General features: G+C 28.3%; 4 protein-coding genes across 8 annotated transcripts in view; 2 read left to right on the top strand and 2 right to left on the bottom strand.

Moving 5' to 3' along the window:
* Window positions 1-15: 15 nt before the first annotated feature.
* LOC122514614 (transient receptor potential cation channel trpm) lies at window positions 16-15,972 on the bottom strand. Of its 4 annotated transcripts, none has more exons than XM_043631547.1 (20): window positions 15,607-15,972; window positions 14,225-14,401; window positions 13,305-13,387; window positions 11,976-12,032; window positions 11,282-11,468; window positions 10,979-11,192; window positions 10,750-10,909; window positions 10,541-10,677; window positions 10,270-10,426; window positions 10,038-10,200; window positions 9,651-9,959; window positions 9,021-9,567; window positions 8,725-8,936; window positions 8,472-8,639; window positions 5,142-5,201; window positions 3,740-3,952; window positions 3,240-3,588; window positions 2,984-3,129; window positions 2,316-2,906; window positions 16-2,236 (listed from the first exon to the last, which is right to left on the bottom strand). In XM_043631547.1, the coding sequence occupies exons 2-20, from the start codon at window positions 14,225-14,227 to the stop codon at window positions 1,067-1,069; spliced, it is 4,926 nt and encodes a 1,641-aa protein (XP_043487482.1). In that variant the 5' UTR covers window positions 14,228-14,401; window positions 15,607-15,972; the 3' UTR covers window positions 16-1,066. The 4 variants fall into 4 exon arrangements, with proteins under 4 accessions (XP_043487482.1, XP_043487481.1, XP_043487484.1 ...); XM_043631546.1 differs by having other exon boundaries at window positions 14,942-15,969; XM_043631549.1 differs by lacking the exon at window positions 5,142-5,201 and having other exon boundaries at window positions 14,942-15,969.
* Window positions 15,973-16,129: 157 nt separating this feature from the next.
* LOC122514617 (polyglutamine-binding protein 1) lies at window positions 16,130-17,824 on the bottom strand. The gene is made up of 6 exons (XM_043631551.1): window positions 17,483-17,824; window positions 17,238-17,347; window positions 16,991-17,166; window positions 16,719-16,899; window positions 16,478-16,641; window positions 16,130-16,391 (listed from the first exon to the last, which is right to left on the bottom strand). Exons 1-6 carry the CDS (start codon window positions 17,550-17,552, stop codon window positions 16,199-16,201), a joined length of 894 nt encoding a protein of 297 aa, XP_043487486.1. The 5' UTR covers window positions 17,553-17,824; the 3' UTR covers window positions 16,130-16,198.
* Window positions 17,825-17,852: 28 nt separating this feature from the next.
* LOC122514616 (elongation factor G, mitochondrial) lies at window positions 17,853-21,215 on the top strand. The gene is made up of 9 exons (XM_043631550.1): window positions 17,853-18,049; window positions 18,129-18,287; window positions 18,378-18,876; window positions 18,973-19,237; window positions 19,321-19,492; window positions 19,566-19,856; window positions 19,938-20,141; window positions 20,556-20,867; window positions 20,945-21,215. Exons 1-9 carry the CDS (start codon window positions 17,975-17,977, stop codon window positions 21,206-21,208), a joined length of 2,241 nt encoding a protein of 746 aa, XP_043487485.1. The 5' UTR covers window positions 17,853-17,974; the 3' UTR covers window positions 21,209-21,215.
* Window positions 21,216-21,331: 116 nt separating this feature from the next.
* Window positions 21,332-27,348, top strand: part of LOC122514613 (leucine-rich repeat and calponin homology domain-containing protein) — a 60,586-nt gene continuing 54,569 nt past the window's right edge. For both annotated transcript variants that reach the window (XM_043631545.1, XM_043631544.1), the window contains exon 1: window positions 21,332-22,038. In XM_043631545.1, coding sequence (XP_043487480.1) covers window positions 21,852-22,038 — 187 coding nt within the window. In that variant the 5' untranslated portion in view covers window positions 21,332-21,851. The remainder of the gene's footprint in view (window positions 22,039-27,348) is intronic.

Raw genomic sequence — 27,348 nt, 5'->3', positions numbered from 1 at the left:
CGAATTAAAACCGGCACATCTATTCTAGTCCTGTTATTTTCTTAAATAAATAAAATTACATAAAAATTGTCTAACGCGTGTAATCTTTGATTTTTTTCTTTTCTCTTTCTCTCTTTTTTATACATCATTTTAATGTTCAATAAATATTCGCAATGTTTACATGATTCCTGCTTAAAGCTTTCTAAAAGTTATTTAGTTTAAAAAATCATTCTTGTACATATAAAATAAAACACTGTAAGTACTAGAAATTAAAATTTCAAATGTACGGCAACACTAAAAAGTGTTTACAACCATAAGAAATGTTAATAGCGTTTTATAATATTATATTACTGTTTTATAGCCAGCATAAAATGTATATGTAATAAACATTAATACAATAATTTCCTAAGTACAAATTAAGAAGTATAGATTTTTACTATGATCAAATGAAAAGATCTCATAAATGACGATAAATGACGATATCTTATTTTTTTCTATTTTTCTTTTTCTTTTTTTTTTTTTTATATAAAAAGGCTTAACAATCGATACTTGTTACAGATTTACGGTTGACATTGTATCATCAAATAGGCACAAAAAATTGATGCCTATATTTAGTGAACTCATATAGCTTAGTTCACGGAAAAATACCAAAAGTGCTCACGTAAAAATATGAATTCTCAAAAATGTGCTTTATCTTAGAAATAAAACGTATAATGTGCATTTTAATGTGAACGTATTTAAATATATTAAATGGCATTATTATTATTATTATTATTAGCTGATAAAACATGAAAAAATGATTGTTCACTCACTCGCACGGCAATCAATCTAAAAACTAAAAGATTTTGCAATATGCAAAATTCTTTTTCAAAGCTTTTCATGCTTATCCTTTGCGCTGTTCATGTTATAAATCCTGAATTCTCTAAAAAATAATGAGAATTCAACGATTTATTGTATAAATTCGATTTACAACTAAAAATAAGATTTTCTATCTAAGATACTTAAGCTATAGCCTCATTTTATCGAATCGCATGCAGTACATACATCATATAATATATGTAACGTGCAATCAGCATTTTGGATTATCTTAACACATAGTTTCGGAAGCTGGTGCTGGTACAGTACTCATATTTTTATCGCTCGGATCGGGTGATTCGGGGTCTCTGATCGCAGGTGGCCTTGAAAGTGTCTGTTCTATTTCTCTAGTAACGCTGATCGTAGGAGGTGGTCTACGAGAATCTTCATCAATCGCGGAAGCTCTTCGCAATTGACGATGCTCGTGAGATATGGAAAAGAAGTTAGTAGAGACAGCACCTTCTTCAGCTAGATTACTGGATTCGTCGTCATCCTCTTTGTAACGTCGTTGTATTAAATCTTCCATTTGTTGATAATCACATTCTTCGGCATCCCGTAAATGTTCGTTCTCCATTTGCCAAGCCATCTCGGGATTATTTATTTCCGACATATTTCTATTCCTCGACAATGGGGGTGAAACTGGTGGCGTTCTTGGTGGACTAAGAAGACCGCAATAACTTTCTAATTCGTCGGTTATACTGGTGTATTCCGCACGCATCGCTAAAAGAATGGATCTTTGAGTACTTCCAGCTGAAGTTACGGAAGATGGAATCACTGCAACGCGTGGTTCCGCCCAAGTAACACCTCTTTGGATATTTGGTGGAGGCATTAGTACTACGTCATCAGATTCAGAACGAGTTCTGCTGTTCTGTCTGATTGGACGTTCGATCGAATCTTGTCTGGGTGGTTCTGAAGCTGGAGCTTCACTGCTAGCTTCTCTTTCTAATGATACTTCTTTTTTTATCGTTGATTCCGTACCACCTACTTCCTTGCTAACTTCGCTTTCTTGGCTCGTAGTAGTCTTGACGTCTTCTGGACCATTCTGAGGATCAACGATGCTTACCGACGAATCATTTCTTGTTAAATTTTCACGAGAAGTTATTGTTTCTGAATTCTTCAAAACGTCATCCTCCAAAGGTTGACCAATGTTTAAGAAAGTGGCGTCAGTTTGAGAACGCAAAAGTCGTTTACGTCGTAACACGAGACTAGGTAATTGAGTATGAGAATCAGCTTCTGAAAAAGCATCTGATCTTTCCGAAACTCTACGTTGACGGATGTCTATATCAAAAGTAGAAAGCCCTTCGTTGGGCATGTGAGTTGCCATGAAACGATGAATTACGCCAAGATGCGCCAACGTTTGTTCGCTTAATTCTTCTAATTTGCGAATACGAAATTCGACGGCCTAGAAATTAAAGATCAAATTTTTAATACATATATTTCCTACAATTTGTACTAAACATCGATCGATTAATTTCAATTACCTGAAGAGAAGCGTTCTGTGTATGCTCTTTCTTATCAATATCTTCTATTTTCTGATGCATATTTTCAACCCTTTCAGTAGTAAGTTTAACGCGTTCCTCAGTAGACATTTGTAATTTCAGTTCCTGTTCACGAAAATATCCCTCAACGCAATCCTCTTCAAAATCATATAAGCGTTCTAAATCGTCAGCCTCAAGAAATAGTTTAAGACCGTTATCGCACGTTTCACCAGTACTTCGTTTACCTCGAGTAAGGTGTCTTAGTAAATATTTTACTAATAGATATACATGGCAAACCGCGATAAGTGGTGGAGGTAAGACTGGCTTTTGTTCATATTCCATCACAACCGTAAATCGTTGAAACATCCATACTTGATGTGCAACAGCATTGACTTCGTTGAATATATTATTGAAAACCGCAATCAATAAATTGATTAATAATATGTTAGCAACTAAAAGGTACACGGACATAACTGCTGGTGTAATCCAACGACCTGGAAGACATTCTGGCATGCCTGGTTCATTTCCACAATCGGGATCTATATTGTCCGCATACACTTCTCCGTAAAGCATGAAATAAGGTTCCATAAAAATCTATAATCATAACAACAGAGGAAAATTAATGACCATGAAATAATTTTTTATAAATATTACAAATAAAAAATACGTACATCACGGATTATTCGCCATTTTGGTTCTGCATTAGGATTTAATATAGCTTGTCTTGCTACTCCAAAGCTCATGAGAACAACTAGTAAAAGAACTACGAAATATATCATATTTTTTACCATTTTTCCCATCATTGTAACCAATGGACCTAGTCAACAACAATGAACATTATTATTATATAAATAATAGCTTATGTTGTAATTAAATAGACAACTATAGATTAAACACTTAAAATATTATTTTTTAAATAAGACGTACCTAAATATTTGTTAACTCCAAGAATATTAAGTATTCTTAAATACCAATAAATACAATCAACGCAATATATAACTCGACCTACGTCAAAGGTCGAATGACGAAATCTCAAAGCAAGACCAATTTGAAAAAATATTATAGCAGCTGCATCGCAAGGATTCCACATGTTCCAAGCCCAAACGCTAAATTTATGAGAGAGTTTTGCTGGCTCTGATGTTGCTATTTCACGTACTTTTTCGCATCCCAATGTGCAGATGTAAGATATCGCGTAGATCTCAGCTGCCGATGGATTTTCACTCATTTGTACGAGTATACAGTAAGAAAATAAAAGTAAAAAGACGATATACGCTATCTGAAAATAAAATAGTCAAAATATTAAAGTAATATATAAATAAGAAATTAATAATCGTTTATACACAGATATAAAAAAATATATAATAATTTTTTAAAAGGACTCATATTAACAATACCATTTGAAAAAAACGTTCTTTGAATTTACTTACAGCATTAGCCCAAAATTTGGTAATTGGTGCGGTATAAAATTCATACAATTTTTTCTTTAATCGTAACGGTCTACTGTTTTTGTTGTCATAGTAGTCTGAACGAATGCCATACGCTCGATGAGTTCCTTCATCGTTATCTGTCAATACTTTGCCATTTTCTTGGACAATTGTTTCTTTTACAATCGTCGTCGAATGTTCACTGCTAATTAAAGCCTACACACAAAGCACATTAAGTGTGAGAAATTTTAATTATTTTTTTTACGAAATAAAACATTACATATTTCATGATAACAATTGTATAGACAATTATCTTTTTTTCTGTTTTTTTTTTTTTCGTTGACAAAGTAGCGAGGTTCATATGAAAGTTTGACATATGAATGAACAAAAATTACATAAAATGTTCAATGAACAATATTTAAAAACGAATACAACATATGAAGCCATTAATAATATGCATTCATGATTATAAAGTAGAAGATGGATAAAATGACAAATTACATTCAAAGATTAGAAAGTTATTTAAAATAATAGACAATACTTAGATTTTTATTTAATATGCAAGGTATGAAGGGTGGTGACAGAAATGTGACACAAAACATATTTTCAGAAATTGAAAAAAGGAGACAAATAAATGAAGAATATTTCGTTTCAATTATTATAATAAATAATATATATATATATATATATAGCAATGGATAGATTATTTAAAATAATATTATTCTATTTTTAATGAATTCTTATGTATAAAAAAACATTTTTAAAGGAAACAAGATTTATTCAAACAGGGTTTCATTGAAATATAAAACTCATTTGTAAAATAGTAAAACGAAGTATTTAGTTACACTAAGCATGCTAAGAGTACTCTTCGATTTCACCTAGCAGTTAGCAGTTTAGTTATTTGACAATTATAAAAGAAATTTTGAACTCATAACAAGGAAGCTTGGAAAAAAATCTAAATAATTGTAAAACCTTACTCACATTTGAGAATAACAAAAAATAGAACAGAGTGCAAAATCATTTTGATCTCAGATAATATCATATAGGCTATATATTTTTAATTAATATTAATTTTAAGACAATTATTTTCTTCTTCTTAATTTCAAGTGTAATATGTAAGTACCAATCCACATAATTTCCTTTAACTCTTAATCAGATGTTTTCACTGTACATACATTTTGTTTTTTAGTAGAAGAAAAAATTGATTGGACAAACAATTGATTAGACAAACAATTGATTGGAAGAGAGCATAACAGCGGATAAAATTATGCTTAACAATATGAAGGAACATATAAATAGAAGCAGCTAGAAGGTGCATCAGAAGGTGCATAATTGTTTTTAGAGAGAGAGAGAAAGAGAAAGATAGAAAGAGAGAATCACTGCGCTCAGGTTAGTATAAATATACCTTAATGCCTTGATGGCTGCTGCATTTGTTGCGTATGCTGAGGCTCCTGCGTAGATGTTTCTAAAAAATAATTATTATGCATACCCACACGGTCTACGTATTAACACAACTGATGAGAGTACCCTCTTAAATGTGTTTTAATTACATATTTTTTTTTTCAAGCGCTTAGAAAATAGAAATACACTGAAAATAATACAATTACTCATTCAACATAATTTCTATACTCTACTACACATTAATAATACTGCCTATGTATATATAATAATAATAATAATAATAATAATAATAATAATAATAATAATAATAATAATAAATATATATTAGACTGTGCCAAATAAATCGACTATTTTTTTTTTTTCGGTCCCATATCAAAATTTCGTTGAGAGTGACGAAAAAAAAATTGTGTCAAAATTTGAGCCCTCTATCTTCATTTTTCAGTTAGCGCTCGCTAAAATAAGAATTTTCGCCAAAAAAAGTTTTTTTTCACTTATTTTTTGATTATAGACAATTCAATATACCAAATATTAAAAAACCCTTGGTATGGTTTTGTAGGAAATTAAATTCTCTACAAAGATGATTTTTTATCGAACTTAAAAAGTCAACAGCTTTTTTTTTATAGCTGATTAAATTACATTTCGTTCTATAATTTTCATTTTTAATTATTGATGAACACTTATTAAACTACTTCCTAACGAAAAGAACATACTAATGCAATTTTTCTAGGAATATTTATGATCTAAAAAAATAGTTTTTATGCCGTAATGAATGTAAATACTGTTGAGTAATTTATATTCTTTACTTTTAAAATAATGAATTACATGTCAATTCTATTTTTTTTTGTTTTTCACCTTATTGATTCACACAAAATTCGGTGAAATTTTTCTGTTTACAGTGAGAATTGCACAAACCTATGATTGTATAAAAAATCATTAGTATTTTAATAGAAATAGAAACATTAATATAATTATGATATAATTAGAATATAAACATTAATATAATTATGATAGACACACAAAACAAGAAGATTTAAAATCATTCGGCTCAAAAGATATAAGTGATTTTGTTACTCAAAAGTCGATGGTTTTATTCGAGAAGTTCGGTTTATCTACAAGTTTTCTTGATTTACCTGTAGATCAATGGGAATTCGATGACGAGTACCAGGCTTCTTTAAAAATTGTTCGATCGATAAAAGTTGTAAATGATATTGCCGAAAGAGCTGTAGCGTTAATTGATAAATATAATGATAGTCTCACTTGTGATGAAGAACAAAAACAGTTTTTATTACAAGTTGTTGCTAAGCATCGCAAAAAATATCCCAATTGTAACAAACGAAATTTATGTGAGTAATATGTTTACTCGAATCTCATAAATGATTTTAAAATAATTCAAGTAAAGATCTTATTAGTTTCATTTATATATAACAAGATTAAAAGTGTGTCTATCATAATTATATTAATGTTTATTTAAAAAATGTAAGCTCTTTAAAACTAGTAAAACATATGAATAAAGACAATAATAAAGATTAGCATATCATTTTTTTAATTTATTAAAATTTTTTAAGATATTTCGTTTTTAGTAATTATCTATTTCTATTAAAATACTAATGATTTTTTATACAATCATAGGTTTGTGCAATTCTCACTGTAAACAGAAAAATTTCACCGAATTTTGTGTGAATCAATAAGGTGAAAAACAAAAAAAATAGAATTGACATGTAATTCATTATTTTAAAAGTAAAGAATATAAATTACTCAACAGTATTTACATTCATTACGGCATAAAAACTATTTTTTTAGATCATAAATATTCCTAGAAAAATTGCATTAGTATGTTCTTTTCGTTAGGAAGTAGTTTAATAAGTGTTCATCAATAATTAAAAATGAAAATTATAGAACGAAATTTAATTTAATCAGCTATAAAAAAAAAGCTGTTGACTTTTTAAGTTCGATAAAAAATCATCTTTGTAGAGAATTTAATTTCCTACAAAACCATACCAAGGGTTTTTTAATATTTGGTATATTGAATTGTCTATAATCAAAAAATAAGTGAAAAAAAACTTTTTTTGGCGAAAATTCTTATTTTAGCGAGCGCTAACTGAAAAATGAAGATAGAGGGCTCAAATTTTGACACAATTTTTTTTTCGTCACTCTCAACGAAATTTTGATATGGGACCGAAAAAAAAAAAATAGTCGATTTATTTGGCACAGTCTAATATATATATATACTATGAGCAATATGAATAACAAGAAATATTACTCTTACTTTAATAAAACTAAATTTGATATATTACCTTTTCATTTGAGACATTGTTTTCAAAAAAATTTATTAATTCTTATAGCTCATCAGACAATTTTACAACATAACATTCCAATTAATACATTCCAAATCGCTCATATCAGGCATTAGTGACATTTGTAATAAATACTATTAAAGTTAACAAACTGATTATTAAATTATAAGTGAGAATAAAATTTATTAATTAAAAATATCACTTTTGGAAAGTATTAAAGCCAAAATAATTTAAAAAATAAAAATAAAATTTAGAAATAATGTTGTATTTCTTATTTATTTAAATGATGAATTATGTAAAGCAATATTGGACCGTTTATTCTGACAGTGGTGTAAATGTCCATTTATGAATAAAATAATTAACTTACATCATTTTCATAATAAACGGTTTAATTTAATGATTATAAAAAAGGTATATTTATAAATTTGTATTAGTGAGTAACATTTCGATAATACGAGACATTATTTTGTCTTGTGAAGGAAAGATTTACCTTTCCCAATTTGAATAATAAATTAAAGAAATGAAAAAACCAAGTATAACTTAATGTTATTATAGTGCTACTTCAGTTATAAGCAATAATGTATTTTTGTAAATGCCAAGCTTACAGAAGCTACGTGTGCATCCTGTACAATATTGTAATTTTTAAAACCAGCCACCAGTGTTCTGAGTTCATAATTAGTAAGAAACAACAAATATTTTTCAGAAAAAAGATATTTCTCTCTTGAAAAATATTATTATTTTTATGATCATATTATGGTAGAATATAACTATTTCCTTTATAAATGTTAATATATATATGAAAAAAAATCTACATTTCGATTTCATGTTTAAAAATGATTAAAAAATGAAAGTTAATTTTATTTTATGAATGATATATATCCTTTCATTTTCGAACTATTTATATAATAAGAAATATATATAAATATATGAGATTAAATATGTAAAAATGCATAAACATACTTTCGAGAAGACACTTAGTCACACAGTCATAAGAAATGACTTGGACACAAGGCACTTCAATAAATCTATTTTTTATTTACCTCAACATCCGGACCATTCGATGCACCATGTTCTGAATCACTATCTTCCTTTTCATCTTCAAGAGCAATCAAATGTTCTTCTTGGGTTTGCGGCATTAATTGTAATTCTTCTCGACTTTTAAATTCCAGTCGTGATATATAAACGGGGAACAGTAAACCAAGAACAACCTTTGTATAAAAATACAAGTTAAACATTTGTCTTTATGAAAAATTTTATTATAGAACTATTAATTAAATTCATTTTCATAATCACCTTTAAATTGGTATTTTTACGAGTTCGAAGACCACCCATCCATAAATCCGCTAAAATGATTTGACTACAAGGATGAGCTAAAAGTGGACGATGATTAGCAGTAACTGCAAGTGATAAACAAGTTTGACCAGACCAATTTTGAAGTTCGGATGTCAATAATTGTTGTGTTTGATCATCGTCTTGACGATAACAAAAGTCCAATAATTCCAGAGCTATTTCAATGATAAAATATATATCATTAACAATTGTTCATATTACTTATTCTTTTACTCTAAATAAAATTTAATTAATCATACCAATATTTTCAAATTCTTTTCCGTAACCACGTAACTCGTCGTAAACTTCCGTTTCAAGATCATCCTCAGCAGCTTCGTGAGCCATTGCTTTGTACAATTTCAAAGCAACAAGTGCTTTAGCTAAAGCTTCTTCTCCGTGTTGCCACATCAACAATGCCATTTGTTGTCTTTTAGTCAATACTGCCCAAATAAGTAATTCGTTGAAAGGATAATCAAAAAGTGGTGTATCTCGATTAGCAGGAACAGTTTCGGCGAGCAAACTCATTGTCAAGCTGTCTGATTTATTACCAGATCCTGAATAATAACGAGTAGCAGAACTTAAAGCACAACTATTCCTATGCATATGTTGTTGTTGCCCACCAGATCTTTTCATTACTTTGGTATAAATAACGCGAAACCTTCTACGTGTATACTGTGCACGATAAGCTCCACCCATGAGTTTGTTGATTACTAATCCAATATCGTGTAAGGTATACATGTATCCACGTGGAATATTAGGCCTTACATCTCGCAAAATATAGCCTAATGTATTCGAAGGACCTTCTTTCTAATTAACCAAAAAGTAATAAATAAGTCTTGACATGTATAAATGTTAATTGCAATAATAAACTAAAGTGATAGAAGACTTACTGTGTTATAGAGTTCTTCCAAACGAGGTATAGATAAGAATTTTCTCATGGATACACCATTTTCTAAAAGTAGTTTAACGAAATCGATTCTATCGTGCTGTAAAGCTTGCATCATAGCTTGTTCTAAAGCACCCGGTGGCCATTTCTGACCATATACAAAAATTTCACTACGAGCTATATCAACTCTATTCCATATTAAAGATAATGATAATTGTTCGGCTGGAGATAATTGTTTAGATTTGAATAATGCTGTTAATATTGTTTGATCCAATTCTTGTGGTCGATCTTGCGTTATCCTGAATACAGTTATCTGTAAATAATATTTTATTTTAATTATACTCGCAATAGAATCTTGTTATAGAAAATTAAATTTTATTGAGCGTCTTACCAAATGTTTTTTACGAGTACATTGAAGTAATTCAGAGTATAATTGATTAGTTTGTTCAACGGAAACTTTAAAAGTGCGTTTGATAGTATCCAGGAGATGTTCTCTCATACTTTCCAACGGTCCTTCACCCTCTCCCGCTTCACTATCTCCTTCACTGGCATATCTGCAAAATCAAATATATTTTTATAGATGAAATCATATCTTTGGATTAATTTTTTTTTAAGCTTCTTACTTGTGCATAAAAGCGATGAGATCAGCTGCACGTCCCGATCCATCGCAAACAACAACAGGAACTGGAGGAACATCAGTAACGTATTCCAATACCGAGCGTATCGTGTTTGTTCCTCCTTCAATTACTAATGCAACTACAGGTATGCTACTGTGTGTATCTGTAAAAATAATTTTTTGTTATAAAATGATAAATGTACATAAACATATATTACTGTATATTATTTTATTGCTAAAATACCAAATAAGCATATTTATATCGTACTAGGACTCACACGGCTGTAGTTTTAAATTAGATATATATTTTTCTAATTTCCTACGCAACACGATTTCTGCTCCATATCGACCTTCGGTACCATTATCCACCAATAGAAAATAAGCATGTCGGTTATTCAAAACTGTATATTTTGTCCTTAAAAAAAAATAAAAAGATTTGTTAATATATAATTAAAAAATAATTCGTGTAGTAAAAATGATTTTTTACCAAGGAGAAGAAAGGCAATCGTATGGTACTTCTTCACCACGTCCTATTAATTCGTGATTTTTATCTAAGACCCCCCATGGAGCTATACCTATGCTTACTACTCGACCTTGTCGTTGCGATCGTTCTAGCAATAATGCATCACCAACTTGACGCGTAACTCCTAATATATCAATAAAATATCATTAAAATTATTCATCTTTATGAATCACCATTAAAGAATACAACAAACCTGTGTTTGTTCCTCCAGTAAAAATCCAGGCTCCAGTTGTTTTAGCAGCTTTCAATAAACCTTTGCGTAAAACTTTTTTCAAACTTGGCTGTAATTCGAAATTTGGTCGACCACCGTGAACCGTAATCAATAATTTAGGTAATCCCAAATTCCATTCTCGACACAATAATTGTACTATGGGTTCTGGTCGAGTATCGTGAGATAATCTTACATACTAAAAATAAATTTTATAAATATATTGTTGTAGTATTATAAAAATATATGCAATATTTATTTAAAAATTTAATGTATCATTGATTATACCTGTGCTTTAGTTGGATGTGGTCCACCTTGAAATTCGATAGTACCATATGCATCGGTTGGATAAGTATGTGTATTTTTTCCTGGTGACCATTGTTCACGTTCTTTTTCTATGGAACCAGCATTGGCATAACTTTGAACATCTGCACCAGTTCCACAATGGTAAGTATAAGAGTAACCACAGCAACATCTGTAATTATAAATTATAGTTACTTGTCTTTATAAGCAATTGATTACCTATTTGACAGAGAAGTTCTCAAAGAATATATTTAATGTTTGGGGCTATTAGGATTTGATATGTTTTATCAAATTCATTTAATTTTCTTACTTGACGATAATTTCAATACACGCTCTGTTGTATTGTATTTAATAATTATCTGCGTATGCTATAAAGTATGACATTCCCATAATACTTTCAGCATTTTCTCAACTAGATAACAAATATAAGATGATCAAAATTTAATTTGATGAAAGAAACAAGCGATGCAAATATTTGTAATAAATGTCACTCACCAAATATAAAGCAAAGTATAAAGTAAAGAAACAAAAGGAAAATGAGTCTTCATGAATGAATTTGTATTTGTCGCAAAATTTAATGTATGAATGAAGTATTAAAGCGTTTGAGAATGAATTGTATGATCGAAAGAAAGCAGTGTACGAAATGACAATTAAAGCAGAATGCACTATGAAATCTCACCTGGAAGAAGTGATCACATCGTATTCTGCATTCTTATCTCCCTGTACTTCTGTGAACCTATAAACGGAATGAAATCAGGAAAAATAAATCAAATGGAAATGAATATACAAGAACACAATATTGAACGCATAAATAATTGAAGAAACTATAAATTATATATACCACAAAAAACACAACGTAATATAAATTAATTTATTTTTTTTTTATAGTTAAATAAATATGACATAACACAAATGGAACGCACTTTTAATTGTTAGTTAAATAAATTATAAAAAATAAAATTTATTGATATATATTGAAAAAATAATAAGGAAATATTTTCTAATGCTACTGTGCATCGAAATGAAATATGTTAAAAATAAAAGATGTGTGTGCATGAAAAATTTGACTATGATGTTTTGAAAATTTCTGATAATACAATAACCAAGGAAGCTACTGAAGCAGTTAGTAACAGCCAAGATGAGGTAACACATTCTCTACTTCCCAGTTATTATTCTCTCTTAGATAAAACGATGTAATAAAAGTATATTAAAATAACAATTACGCAAATGATAATAAAATCTTCTATTCGAAGAATGAAATATTTCAATCTATGATTAGTTATAACATCGAATTTAAAAAAGAACTAGATTAAATATAAAAAACACACTGAATAGCACACGCCACACATTTTCATTTAAAATTCAATCTATTAAATTCTTAATTAAAATAGTGGTATAGTTTACTCTACGTCGTATTAGAGTGCATTATCTTATATAATATATATATATATACTTACAAAATATCTCAATGTTTTATAAGAAAAATATATTTAGTAATAGAATTTAAAAATACGTTACAGCCCACATACTTTTTCTTTTCTTTTTATAAATAAATAAATAAATAAATATTATAAATTATTATATAAATTATTATCTATTATATAAATAATAGATAAATTTGCTTTTTCCTCCTATCCTTCATTAAGCGGTGTTTCTTTATTCACCACCTGGGGATGCCCCACGTGGTGGTTATAGTCACCTCCCGTGGACAGCCCATAATAGTAATAATAACAATAATAATAATAATACATTATTATTTAATTAAACAATATTATATATTATTAAAGTAGTTTTCATTTTTGAGAACTCTCAAATTAATATTTCTAATTATCAAATTAGAACCATAATATCAATGTTTATAAATAGAATTATTATATGTATTCGATATATTATAAATATATATTTCACTCGCAATTAATTACAAATATATTATATAATTATAAATATATTATATTTATAATTATTTAATAAATATAATATAGAATAGAGAAAGTGTATATATTCTTACCTATGTTCATCTTTAGCACTTGGAATAAACTTGGAACATTCTCTTTTTTGGAAAGCTGCTTCTATCCAACTGCGTTCGGTTGCCTGCAAAATAAAATACGAAGATATAATCTAAACATGACTTGATTATTTAAAACCTTTAATATATATTTTATTTTTATTATAATATATAAATATAGAATAAAATCAATAATTTTTTTATTCTCTTAGTCTTGAATAATTTATAACATGGCAATAGAGTACTTAGAGATAAAATACCTGAAGTAAATCCTTGTTTAACAATATGAATGTAAAAAATAAATAAAAATAAAATAAAATGATAAAAAAAAAATTTAAAAAAAAAACAAAAGAAAAATCCATATTATACCTTTGCCTTTTTTTTCTTGACTTTAGGAGTATTCGCACCGCAGATTACATTTCCAATTGCCATGATGATACATGGAAACGTAACTCTTGTGATCACTAAATCTAATCAGTCTATAAATTTGACAATACAAATCCAATTTATAAATAAATAATTAAAACATATTTAACATTAAATCAATTGAAAAGTAAACAAATCATACACATAAATTATAAAAACAAAAAATAACAATGTAAAAGCAACGATTACAAAAAAGAGTATGAATGCGATAAGAAAAAAAAATAAATATCTTTTCTCAAAATTATTGTCGGAATGTGTCATTAAAAATAATGACTAGAGCTAATAATCATGAATTACTAACACACATGTCATAAAGATAAGATAAATTAAAAGATAAGAATAATAGAGACTTTTGATGAAAGTACAATACTTCAGGAAAGATATTTTTTGCCATACGAATACGAATAAATTAATCTAACTATATTAATCTAACTATACATATATTTATAGTTATATATATATAACTATATATGCAAGTATCCATTAATAGTTCTTACCATTCGATTAGATATATTCTTATCTATCAATCCTAAGCGAACATAACGCTTTGAACATCCACGATAGATGTGGATATTTTCTCAAAGAAGTCATGAGAATCACATGATTTTATACTATGATATGGTACAATAATAATCAATCCACACTTAAATTCCAATTGATCAAAGACATGAAGGCTGGAAAAAAGAAAATTAAATCAACATCTTAAGTAATTATAAGTCACAAACATTAATCATTTACTATATAGTAACAATAAAAATATATACAAAATGTCTGAGATTTTTCTACAAGGCAAAGTTCTTGGAGGGATTTATATTATTTACAGATATATGGAGATATTATTTAAAGAACATTGCAAGTGGATGAAAGTTATCCATACCATGGTACATACTGGTATAAGAATGATTTACAATTTATGTTATAAATTTTAAATCAAGTTTTAAGTAACCTATTTTTCTCTTATTTTCCTGTATGGAATACATTGTTTTGACACTGTTTGATCGAAATTAAATATTACGCAACAAAATGTAATTTTTTCAAAAGAAATATTTCACGTCGTAAAACGAGTGAACGTGTATGTTTTTATTAACGTTATTCTTTTAATTGGCAAAGCAACGTTTAAAATATCAGATTTAAAATATAATAAATACGAACATATTTTAAGAATATCATCCAAATTTGAAATGAAACGGCGGGAAAAGAAGAACCTGTCATACCTGTTTGTCATGTGCCTCTAATGAGCTAACCTTTCCATATCGCATTAATTCACATGAAAATTTCACATGATTTGACACACGTTTCTCTATATTTCTTTTTAGAGAAAAATCGAACTTATCGATTGGAACAAATTATTTATTTAAATTAAATCCTTGTAATTGCAAAAAAATCGCATCAAATGTGTAAAGTATAATAAAAATGAAGATGCAAATGCACACACGTTTTGATCGAGTAGATAAGATTCTTCGCGTGAATCACGCGTGCATTTGAGGTATTAAACAAATATTGACCATTATCGGATTTTTTTTTCTCTCTCTTTCTCGTTTTTTTTACACTCGGAAAATTCCACTTTCGTCTATTCGGTTACTATTTTCGATTCGTTGCCTTGCGAATAAATTCAATTCACTTTGTCCTACCAAACAATTAACACCAATCACCGACGTTTGTAGAAACGCTCACGATGCACCCTGATAATGTCCAAGTGCAAACAGCATACATACAACACACACGCATACACAGACACACACACGCAACTTTCTCTGGATTCTCGGTTGATTTGTTCGGTTTTTTTCTGCGCATTATCTCAACGAAAAACTCGATAAATTTATGTTTTTCTTGTTACGTTTTTATCTTTAAATCTTATTCATCAGTCAAAATGAATTACCGTATTTTCTCTCTTTCTTTGAATTCTTCTTTTAAACACTATTCGTATAATTTAATTCACACGAAAAAGCCTTTGAAATATTATCACATTACAACCCTTTTATTGCGTGCAAAACTGCCCCCCTTTCGAATATCGAGCACGCTCCCCCGCATCGTTCTCGATAAACTAGGCCAAGATCACCTTTAACCTCTCCACGGTGTATTAATTCTATTGGCAATACTGCGAAATAATATTAAATACGGAAGAAATATTCCTTGTTCTTTTATTTCCTTTTTAATCGATTACTTCCGGTTAGGAAGGAATTTTTCTTATTGATCATTTTCTTTCTTTTTCTTCTTATTTGTGTATTTTATTTTTAATTAAAAATTCTAATATTTGAATAAGGTTACGTACTAGAATTTTTAATTCATTCAAGTTTTGTAATTGTAATTAAAATTACAACGATTTCTAATCATATAACATAATCATTTTCAACATTTTAAATAATATTTTTCTTTAAATTGAAATATTTAATATACATATATGATTTAAAAAATAATTTATTAGAATTAAATGAACATCAATGACAGTCCAGTAACATTTCCATATCTTTTTACTCTGGTTTTTCAGGAAACGATACTTTAGGTTTACCATTATTTTCAGATTCAGGTTTAGTTGCTCTATTTGATCTAAGAACAGCACCAGGACTTGGATACGGTCTCATTTGATAAAGTGGCCCTGATGCCGTAGTATCAGCACCTGTTTTAGCTTCATTATGTCTAGCTAACCCATCTGACCATTTTCCTCTATAGAATATTTAAACAAAAATTATAATTTATTATAAGGAATAAAAACACTATGAATGTATAGGAAAATACGTTTTTTTTTATACCTTGGAATGTCGCTGTAAGATGCCGGATCCATAGGATCCAAAGTACGATCCTTTTTGTCTTTGTTTTCGGGTTTATCCAATCTTTGATGCCTTTTATTATCTGCACCTTTATATTTAATTCTAGTTTCTACTTTGCGTTCTCTTTTTGGTTCAGTTTCGTCTATCTGTACATAGAATATATCCAGATATATAATACTGTATAACATATTAAGATATAAAAGTAGAAACAACAACTATTTACTTCTGTAGGTTCTTGTTCACTTCCGCTTTCATCGCTGGACAGATTATCATCTTGATCAGCTGCTTTGAGATGTAATTCTTCACGCAACTGAGATGCTGGTTGAGATATTTGACATTTAGGATGACCTGGTGGTAACCAAGCTACTAAATCCGATGACCAATCCCAATAATAATGCTGACCTCTATATTTTTATGTTATCAAGATATAGCATAAATAAATCGTCTTTAATATATGTATTTGATATATGTCTAGAAAGATTGTAGTTTACTTACGATCCTGAGTCGTATACTGCTTTCCATGTTTCCGGTAAAGGATACTTCTGTATTAATCTCATTTGACGTTTTAGGTATTTGTCTGATGGTTGGATTTGACCGAGTCCCCAAAACTCTTTACATTTTTTTGTACATTCATGATAAATATTATATTTATTAGGACAGCCACTGTAACCCTGTACAAAAAATATTGCTAATGATTTTGTTATTAATAAACTTAAATTTTTCATCTTAATATCAAGCTTACCATAAATTTCTGTGAGATATCAATTTCACTAATTTCATCCTTCGCATTATCATAATCCTCAGCAATTACTTCCTCGTGTACTCTCTTTTTTGCTTCTTTTTTTGCTGAATCTATAAATATAATAATAAAAAGATAATACAAATAACAAATGAAGGAGAAGCTAAGAAAATTATATTTTTAATAATGAAATTTATATTTGACTATGAATATCAATTGTAAACAATTATTTTAAGTTAATATCATACCATGTTTTTCTGAACCTGATATAAGTCCACGTTTTGCGAGACGTGCAATCAAGGTAGCGGGTAATGGCATTGCGATTTTAAATATTACTTTTACACTTTTCTGTTAATAAATGTGTAAAATACAATTATATCTAATTTTTAGGTTAATGCCAATATTTGACAGAATCGTAACAAAATTAATTGTCGCTGAATTAACAACATAAGAAATAAATGATTATAATTTCCGGTATAAGTAAATTGTTTAAATCACATTGAAAGATGCATTTTTACTTTTAATTATCATGTTTTTAATTACATATTATCGATGAAATACACGATTGTTATGATCATAAATTAAAACAAACTAGTAGTTCCAAATATATTACTAGATGGCATTCTTTTCAATGTCGGTCCATGAATCCTTTCATTCTATATTTGTTTTATAATATTCCTTAAATATTAATGAATAAAAAACTGAAAGTACAATTGTGTAAAATAAATAATTAATAAATCATGACGATAATAACAATATTTAGTCGACCTTTTAATTTAAATCGATTGTCACAATTAAACACGTGTATTTACAAGGTAAAAATTCTAACCTTACTATAATTTAATATAATAGTTAAAATAATTAGATAAAATTTAATCGGTATTAAATTTACAGAAAAATGTTAGATTTTGGGCATCCCATACAAAATTTGCTGAGCATAAACCTATTGAAAAAATTAGGAATATCGGAATATCTGCTCACATTGATTCCGGCAAAACAACATTAACAGAACGTATATTGTATTATACTGGACGCATAGAAGAAATGCATGAAGTAAGATATATAATTATTATAAATTTTATTTAATTTTTAATATTAATTAATATTTGATTGTATATATTATATTAAATTATTGTTACATAGGTAAAGGGTAGAGATAATGTCGGTGCTGTAATGGATAGTATGGAATTAGAAAGACAAAGAGGCATAACAATTCAATCTGCTGCGACATATACATTATGGAAAGATCATAATATCAATATAATTGATACACCTGGGCATGTAGACTTTACCGTAGAAGTGGAAAGAGCTTTACGTGTTTTAGATGGCGCAATATTGGTTTTATGTGCTGTAGGTGGTGTACAGTCGCAAACTCTTACTGTTAATCGTCAAATGCATAGGTACAATGTACCTTGCCTAGCATTTATAAATAAATTAGACAGAATGGGTGCTAATCCGATAAGAGTATTGGAACAAATGAGAAATAAACTGAGACATAACACAGCTTTTATTCAATTACCTATTGGTTTAGAAAGTAATTGTAAGGGAATAATAGATTTAGTTTCTCAAAAGGCGTTATATTTCGAAGGCAATTTTGGAGAAATTGTGAGGGAAGATGATATTCCAAAGGACATGAAAGTTGGTATGTAATAAAAAATATTTTTTTTTAAGTTAATTAATTAATATTATTAATAGATGTATTAATATATATATAGAATTGTTTGTAATGAATTTACAGAAGTAGATGATAGAAGAGCAGAATTAATAGAACATTTGAGCAATGTCGATGATGATCTTGGTGAATTATTTTTAAATGAAATAAAACCAACAGAAAAAGATTTAAAGGATGCGATAAGAAGATCCTGTTTGAAAAGAAAATTTACACCTATTCTAGTTGGAACTGCTTTAAGAAATAAGGGAGTTCAGCCATTGTTAGACGCGGTTCTCGATTATTTACCTAATCCAGGAGAAGTTGAAAATTTGGCTTTTGATGAGAGTACTGGGTAACATTTATATATACAGAAAAATTAAAACAAAATTAATAAATTATTTATAATAATTTATGACATAACTTTTTTATTTGCAGAAATGAAAGTAAGAAAATTGTATTAAATCCGACGCGCTCTAATAAGTACCCCTTTGTTGGTTTAGCTTTTAAATTAGAAGTTGGAAAATTTGGTCAATTAACATATTTTCGATGTTACCAAGGAATGTTGAAAAAATCAGATACTATTTATAATAGCAGAACAAAGAAAAAGGTTTGCAGTATATGAAATATTTTATGAAAATATATGTATACTTTGAATTATTAAGATTTAAATAAATTTTTAGGTACGTGTAGCCAAATTGGTTCGTCTTCATTCGAACCAAATGGAAGACGTCGATACAATTTATGCCGGAGATATCTTCGCATTGTTTGGCGTAGATTGTGCATCTGGTGATTCTTTCACTATCAATCCAAAGTTACAATTATCTTTAGAATCAATTCATGTAGCTGACCCTGTTGTGTCTATGTCAATTCAAGTAAAAAATAACAAAGATCGTGAGAACTTTTCAAAAGGTATAGCAAGATTTACGAAGGAAGATCCGACATTCCACTTTCACTATGATACGGATAGTAAGGTAAATTATATAGCAAATATTAAGATTTTTCATTGATATGCATGTAGTATCAAGTGTAATAATATAAGAAAATATTTATAGGAAAATATAGTTTCTGGAATGGGTGAACTTCATTTAGAAATCTATTCTCAAAGATTAGAACGTGAATATAATTGTCCAGTTTTACTCGGAAAACCTAAAGTTGCGTTCCGTGAAACATTAAAAACGCCGTATAACTTTGATTACCTTCATAAGAAACAATCAGGTGGACAAGGCCAATATGGGCGTGTTATTGGTATTTTGGAGGTAAAAAATATATAATAAATAATGTAATGTGTGGTATAGATGAATTAATTAGTGTTGTAAGTGAGACAGTGTTGTGTGTGAGGTACAATGGAAACATACAGGTGATAAAAGTTTGAAAGAAAGAATAAGGGAATGGTTGTATGCGTGTATTCTAGAAAATATCGAATGTGTGAGATAAAGAATGAGAAAGGAACAGATTAATTCTTGCAAGTGGTTGGGAGCGCGTAGAAAAAATCTAGAAAGATTGTATTACAAGCTTAATTTGAGTGATATATATATTTTTCATTATTCGGCAGTATTCGAGACTGTATTATTTGATAATTAACAAAGCCAACCCTTGTCTCTTTCGCGTTCTTACAATAGTAAATTTTTTATATCTGAGGATTATGATTTCAAATAAAAATTATTTTTTAGCCATTGCCTCCTGAACAAAATACTGAACTTATATTTTCGGATGAAACCGTTGGAATGAATATTTCCAAGCAGTATATACCTGGTGTTGAAAAAGGTTTTAGAACAATGTGTCAAAAAGGATATTTAACTGGACATAAATTGGCTGGTTTGAAATTTAGATTGCTTGATGGTATGCAGCATTGCGTTGATTCTTCGGATTATTCTTTCAATTTAGCAGCTCAAGGAGCTATGAGAGATGCGTTTGCATCAGGTTCATGGTATATTATAGAACCCGTCATGTTAGTAGAAATAATAGCTCCCGAAGAGTTTCAGGTAAAATATATTCAATAATTAGAGATTTTAATCAAATTCTATTGATTGTAAATGTTTATATTATTTTCTCGGTTTAGGGTACAATAATAGGACATGTCAATAAAAAGCGAGGTGTTATAATAAGCACGGACGTTAATGAAGGATGGTTTACTATTAATGCAGAAATAGCGCTCAACGATATGTTTGGTTACATAAAAGAATTACGAAGTTCTACCGAAGGCAAAGGTGAATTCAGTATGGAATATTCAAGATACAGTCCATGTACACCAGAAGTACAGCAAAAACTAGTTACGGAATATCAACAATCGTCAGAATTAGAAAGACATCAAAAACAAAATTAGATGACAAGAAATTACATTAGGATATAGTAATAATTAAACGTAACACATATATGTATATATTTTAATAAATATATAATATATACATATATATACACATACACGATATAGTTTAATTATGACGAAATAAAAAAAACGGATTAATAACATAATTTATAAAACTGACCGACATTTTATTCGAAATATATCGATCATGGTATATATACCATTATAGATATTATTGTAAAAATGTGATAACATATGTCATGTAATTTGTAAAATAAATTCTACGAAAACAATGTGAAAACAATCGAAATATGTAATAGAAGAAAAGAAAAGTATTTGAAAAGAACCGCCGAATTCATAGTGGCGACATCTTGAACTTAGTTCGAGTTGTTGGCGCTATAATCGAAAAGCGCGAAGCGATACATTAATCGTATCTCGAATCAGTCGTGCAGTGGCAAGCAAGGAAGGAGGGTGAGTCGTGCGCGTTTCAATCCAACTCGCCTTTTTTTCTCTTTCGTCGAGGACGTGTTCGTGTCCTTTGTCGTCTTTGTCGCGTAGTGGGGTGGTTAAATCGGGGAACTCCTCTTACTCTGTTTCTTTTATTTTCTTCTTTTTTTCTATTGCAACTCGTGCTTTCGCGTGTGTGTCCAAAAAATGTAACATGGCGATGGTCGCGTCAAACATGAGCGGCCACATACAAAAGCAGCTCACCAGGAGCCTCGAACGGATCCTGGAGGAGGCTCATCTTAGTGGCGAGTTGAAGTTAAGCGGAAGGAAACTCAAGGATTTTCCGAAAGTCGGCAAACCTGGCGCTGTCAAATATAATCTGCAGGATACGGTGATAGCCGGTATGTGTTTAATCCTTTTCCTTTTTTTGTTTTATCCCCATCTCTGTCCCTCTCTTACTCTCACTCTCTCTCTTACTCTTTCTTTTATTTTATAATTTATTTTTTCTAATGTAAATTGTTAGACAAAACAATCGGTCATCATTTCTTTCTAATTTCAAAATTGTAATTTATAAAATAAAAAGAACAAATGCTTCTTCTTACCTGACGTTAGAAATTTTTATAATAATTCGTTGTATTTTACACGTTCCAAAAATATGTATTTATACTCGAGTAAATAAAAGATTAGATGCACAACAAAATAGAAAGGATGATCGTCGATATTTTGCTTTTGATCGAAAGGAAAATAATTGATTTTTTTTTATTTGAAAATGTTACGACGGATCGTACTGTTAGGATCGATGCAGTTTTGTTTATTCCATACACACTCAGCATATTTATTTTATTTTACCAATTTTAATATGTTATATAGATTGTCATACACGTGTAGTAGAATTAACATTATTTTTTTGTATGATCTGCCTAATCGTTTCTAATCGAAACGAAACACCAATACCGTTTGTTCGCTTAATGATTAATTGTTTCTAAGATTAATCTTAATTTTATGATTGTTTGATTTTTAATCAAATAGTTGACAATCATAAAATTGTCTGTTGTCTGTCTCGCGATTAATCGATTTTGTTATTCTCGAAAGTCTGTTGGAGTAATCGAGTTACGCATTTTTTTAATAAAAAATTAGAAAATATATAAGAGAAAGAGAGAGAAAGAGAGAGAGAAAGAAGGAGACACATTTTTTTGCTTTATATATGAACTGTTCATTTGTAACATTATTAAAATAATTAATAAAAAATAAATAAAATGAATTAAATAAATGAAATAAAGAAAAATTAAATAAAAATAACGATTAGAATTAAATATATAAAATATTGTTGTGGCTTTGGTAATACAATTTGAAAAAATATTCTTAAAAATGTAATTAATTATGTTGATTTAATGGTTCATATATTTCAATATTTGTATTAATTCTTATTTTTATCCTAGATTATACGAATCTATTTAGCGGAATATTTTACAATGATCGGAATGTAAGATCAGCAACGAACAACAGATTAGTATGATATATTATATGTATATGTTAGAAATAAATACCGGAAAGCGTGAGTAGTCTCTCTGGAAAGAGTCAAACACACGAGTCTGTTTGTGTTTCGTTGAGAACACGTGCTATTATATGCGAGATGTGTTATAGTTTTTCAGAAGAACGTAACACGTGCGAGTCTCTTATATGTATTATACAAAGTGTTCAGTAATGATGATCTATCATTTTACTTTTAATTTGAACAGATTCCGTGAGAAAAATTCTTATTATTCTTCTTTTTTTTTTTTTTTTAATTTAATTTATTATTTTAATTTATTAAATTATATAATTTAAATTTTATAATTTTATAATTTTATTTTATTATTATTTTATTTATTTTAATTTATTAATTTAATTTAATTTAATTTAATTATTTTTATTATTTATTAATTATTTATATTTTATTAATATTATTATAAATATTTATTTTAATTTTATTTCTTAGGAAATTTTGTTATAATTTCATTGATTTTTTTGGTTTCATTTTATTATATGTTCATTGTTTTAATAATTTTGGTTTTTTTTTCATCACATCGATCTGCAGTAATGTGTCTTACGTTAGCCTAAACTCTTAAAAATTGGTCGAATATTGAGAATTTCTCTGGGAATGCAAGAAGAGACTGCAAGTATATTTGTATATGAGTCACGCCCACGCACGCGATCACTTTGGCATGCTAGACTACCGTTTGCGTTCCTATCGAGTTGTTCTTGACTACTATCGATGTTATTTTCCAACGAGAGATTAATCAGGGTATTTTTCTTATAACGATACATTATCATCAAATTCCGCCATAGATTGTATAAGGAAACAAAAAAAAAAGTATGCAAAACTCTTCTTGTATGTTTCCTTTAATCTGGAGGCTATTCATTCGAAAATTATCAATTAAAAAGCAACACAATTACGAGCCCATTTTAATGAACGAATAGTGCATTTCAGTCAATTTCATTTTCATGATTTTTCTTATTTTATTCTATTTTTTTCTTAATTAATAATAATAGTAGATATTTTAATAAATTAAAAATTATAACACATTGAGTATAAATATTTCTAATTAATTAAATTCATAACGTTTTATCTTATACTTTTTCTTTGTATTTTACAATATTTTTTTTACAAGCTCTCGTCTTGTGTCTGGTGTTTTCTTTTTTTATGGTAAATGCGGCCTAATGGATGATATATTCGTCTTTTGATTATTATAATGATCGATTTTTTGATAGTAATTCATTGGAAAAAGGTAATATAATAAAGTACGCAAAACTTTCTCGTGATTATCGATATGAGAAAGTTTGATTGTTCGTTGTACTTACAATTCGCGAACAGGTTTGAATGAAACGATTTCTGGTCACGCTCGAAAAGCTCGGTACTCGTCTAGAATGGGATGTTTCACGCTCGAGTTACCTTAGATCCTTTAACGTATGTCAATTTCGCGATCATTCAAAGGAGAATCCGCTTGGTTTATCTTTCAACGAGATGCATTCAAATTACATTTGAATCGTGCCTTATAATCTCATCAAAATTTGATCTCTCGCTAATCGTTCGAAGAATATTTTATTTTTATTATTATTATTATTATTTTGCGAGAAGTGTTATAATTATTTGATTTTATTTTATTTATTCTTTACTCCGCCCCTTTCGGGTTTGGAGGGCTTCCCTTACAATCTTCCTTTTAACCATATCCATATATTATATTATATATATATAAATATAATATATATAAATATAATATATCATATTTTTATATATATTGCAAACATAACAAATTAATACTCAAAAAATTCAAATTAATAACTGACTTTATATAAAAAAAAAACAAAAAAAATTATCTTAACACGCGAGAGTGTTATAATTTGATTTTATTATCATTCTTTTCTTGATATTAATCGAGATCACTTTCGAATAAATTTTCTGGATTTTAGCGACAGGATTTTAATAATTAGATTAAAAAATAATTAGAAGAAAAAGTATAAATAGTCCCGTGATTTTAATTGAAGTTATTTTGGGATAAATTTGTACGGGTTTCAACTGGAGGTTTGTTAATCAGCTTAGAAAAGGTAGAAAACAAGAAGGAAAGAAAGAAAGAAAGAAAGAAGAAAGAGAAACGGTATATTAAGTCGTACATACGATCGGTACGATGACCGTTGGGAAGAGTTTATGGCTTTACATAATGCACGCAACTGTATATTTGTATATGTATATATAAATGTGTAAGTTTCTCACGTCAAGCATCTGACGATATCGTTTATATGATTGTCACTTAATTATAAAATTATAGTCGTTTCTGAGATACGTAAAATTTGATTATCGGTACTTTCCAAAGTATAAATTCTTTCATCATTTTTATTTCTTAGGGTTACATACATTCCTTTCCTAGTTTCATACCATAAACGTCGGAGAAATACGGACGTACGAGCTCGAGTAAATAATATCAGTACGATTTTCACTCTACTAATATGATTTATTAATAATAATTTAAGAAAAAGTAGAAATTAAATTATAGACACACACATTTTTTGAAATAGAATAATTAATTTTTAAAATCACTCACAATTAGGTATTTTTAGATTATTTAGGAATTTTTGTTTCACCTTCTGATTTACAAAAAATATATAATTTAAATATTAAATATTTGATGTATTATACATCGAGCATTCTAATGTACTTTATTAATATTTTTTCGATTGTTTAAACTAGAATACATTTTTTTTTAACGTTCCAGCCTGGTGATGACTTTGATTTACAAATTGTTATCGAATAAAATAGATCGAAATTGTTTAATATTCGAAGTATGTTAATAGATATATAATATTTAAACAAATGTACAGTTAATATATCCTTTTATTGATAGACTACATTTATATGACGTTCCGAAGAAAAAGATTCTATTTATTACGAATATTATTTTAGTTATACATGCGCAATCTTCTAATCGTTATTTAAACAACAATCAACAAAAGAAATTTAATCGACTTTCATAAGGGACAATGAAACAGTCTAACAGTGGATTTCGAAGGGGAAGGTAGTTCCTACTTATACTCCATGTATTTTAACTACAATTTACATTTTTTTCGATTAATTAACAATCATTTAAAATACATCGAACATTCTAATGTACTTTATTAATATTTTTGATTGTTTAAACTAGAATACATTTTTTTTAACGTTCCAGCCTGATGATGACTTTGATTTACAAATTTTCATAGAATAAAATAAATTAAAATTGTTTTATCAATCGATGTTTATTAATAAATACATGATATTTAAACATAAACAAAAAGGAAGGATCTTATGGGACAACATAATAGATGTTAGTTAAATCATGAAAATCATAAAAGCATAGTATAATCAAATTTGCATATAATTATATACTAAATTTTGTAATTATAATGTGTTTTTAATTTAACAATTAATTCAATTTACGATCTTAGTTAAATCATGAAAATCATAATAGCATAGTATAATCAAATTTGCATATAATTATATACTAAATTTTGTAATTATAATATTTTATTTCCTTATTTTTGTGTAATCTTTATTTTCTTTTTTAATTAAATGATAATTAAAATCGATTACAAATAATACAACGTATAATTCCACAAATAGAATCGAACAAACATATCCAAGCTCGTTATCGCGTAAACGTAATTTCATAATTCATTCTACGATTGATTATCGTATGCAGAAAATAAAATTCAAATGAAAAAAATGGACAAATAGTGGGAGTTGAAAGAAGGAGGGTGATAATGACCGGTAGAAGAGGTCTGTGCTCCCAGGAACGAAGAAATGCCTACACAAAACGAGTCTCTCTTTCTCTCTCTTTCTCTTCTTCTTTTTCTCTATTTCTTTCTTTGCATCTATTTCCTCACGCCCACATCCTTCGAAGTCAGCAGTAGTCATAGGTAGGCTCGTTCAAAACGATCTACGAGCATAGTTAAGCGTAGATAGATCGAACTTCGAACGAGATGCATTTCGGTGCATAATAATTATCTTTATTATCGTTCTTCACTTATAACAATAGAATGAACAAAATTTAATATTACAATTTAATTGATTAATATTATATATAAAATAAATATTTAAACATTATTTTAACATTGTGTTTTGTTTCTTTTTAAATATTTCATTTAATTTATTAATATTATATATAAAATAAATATTTAGAAATTATTTTAACATTGTG

This window comes from Polistes fuscatus, unplaced genomic scaffold (genome assembly GCF_010416935.1).
Source record: "Polistes fuscatus isolate 324 unplaced genomic scaffold, CU_Pfus_HIC Scaffold15, whole genome shotgun sequence".
NCBI classification, from domain to species: Eukaryota; Metazoa; Arthropoda; class Insecta; order Hymenoptera; family Vespidae; genus Polistes; species Polistes fuscatus.
This window is presented reverse-complemented; position numbering and strand designations above follow the sequence as displayed.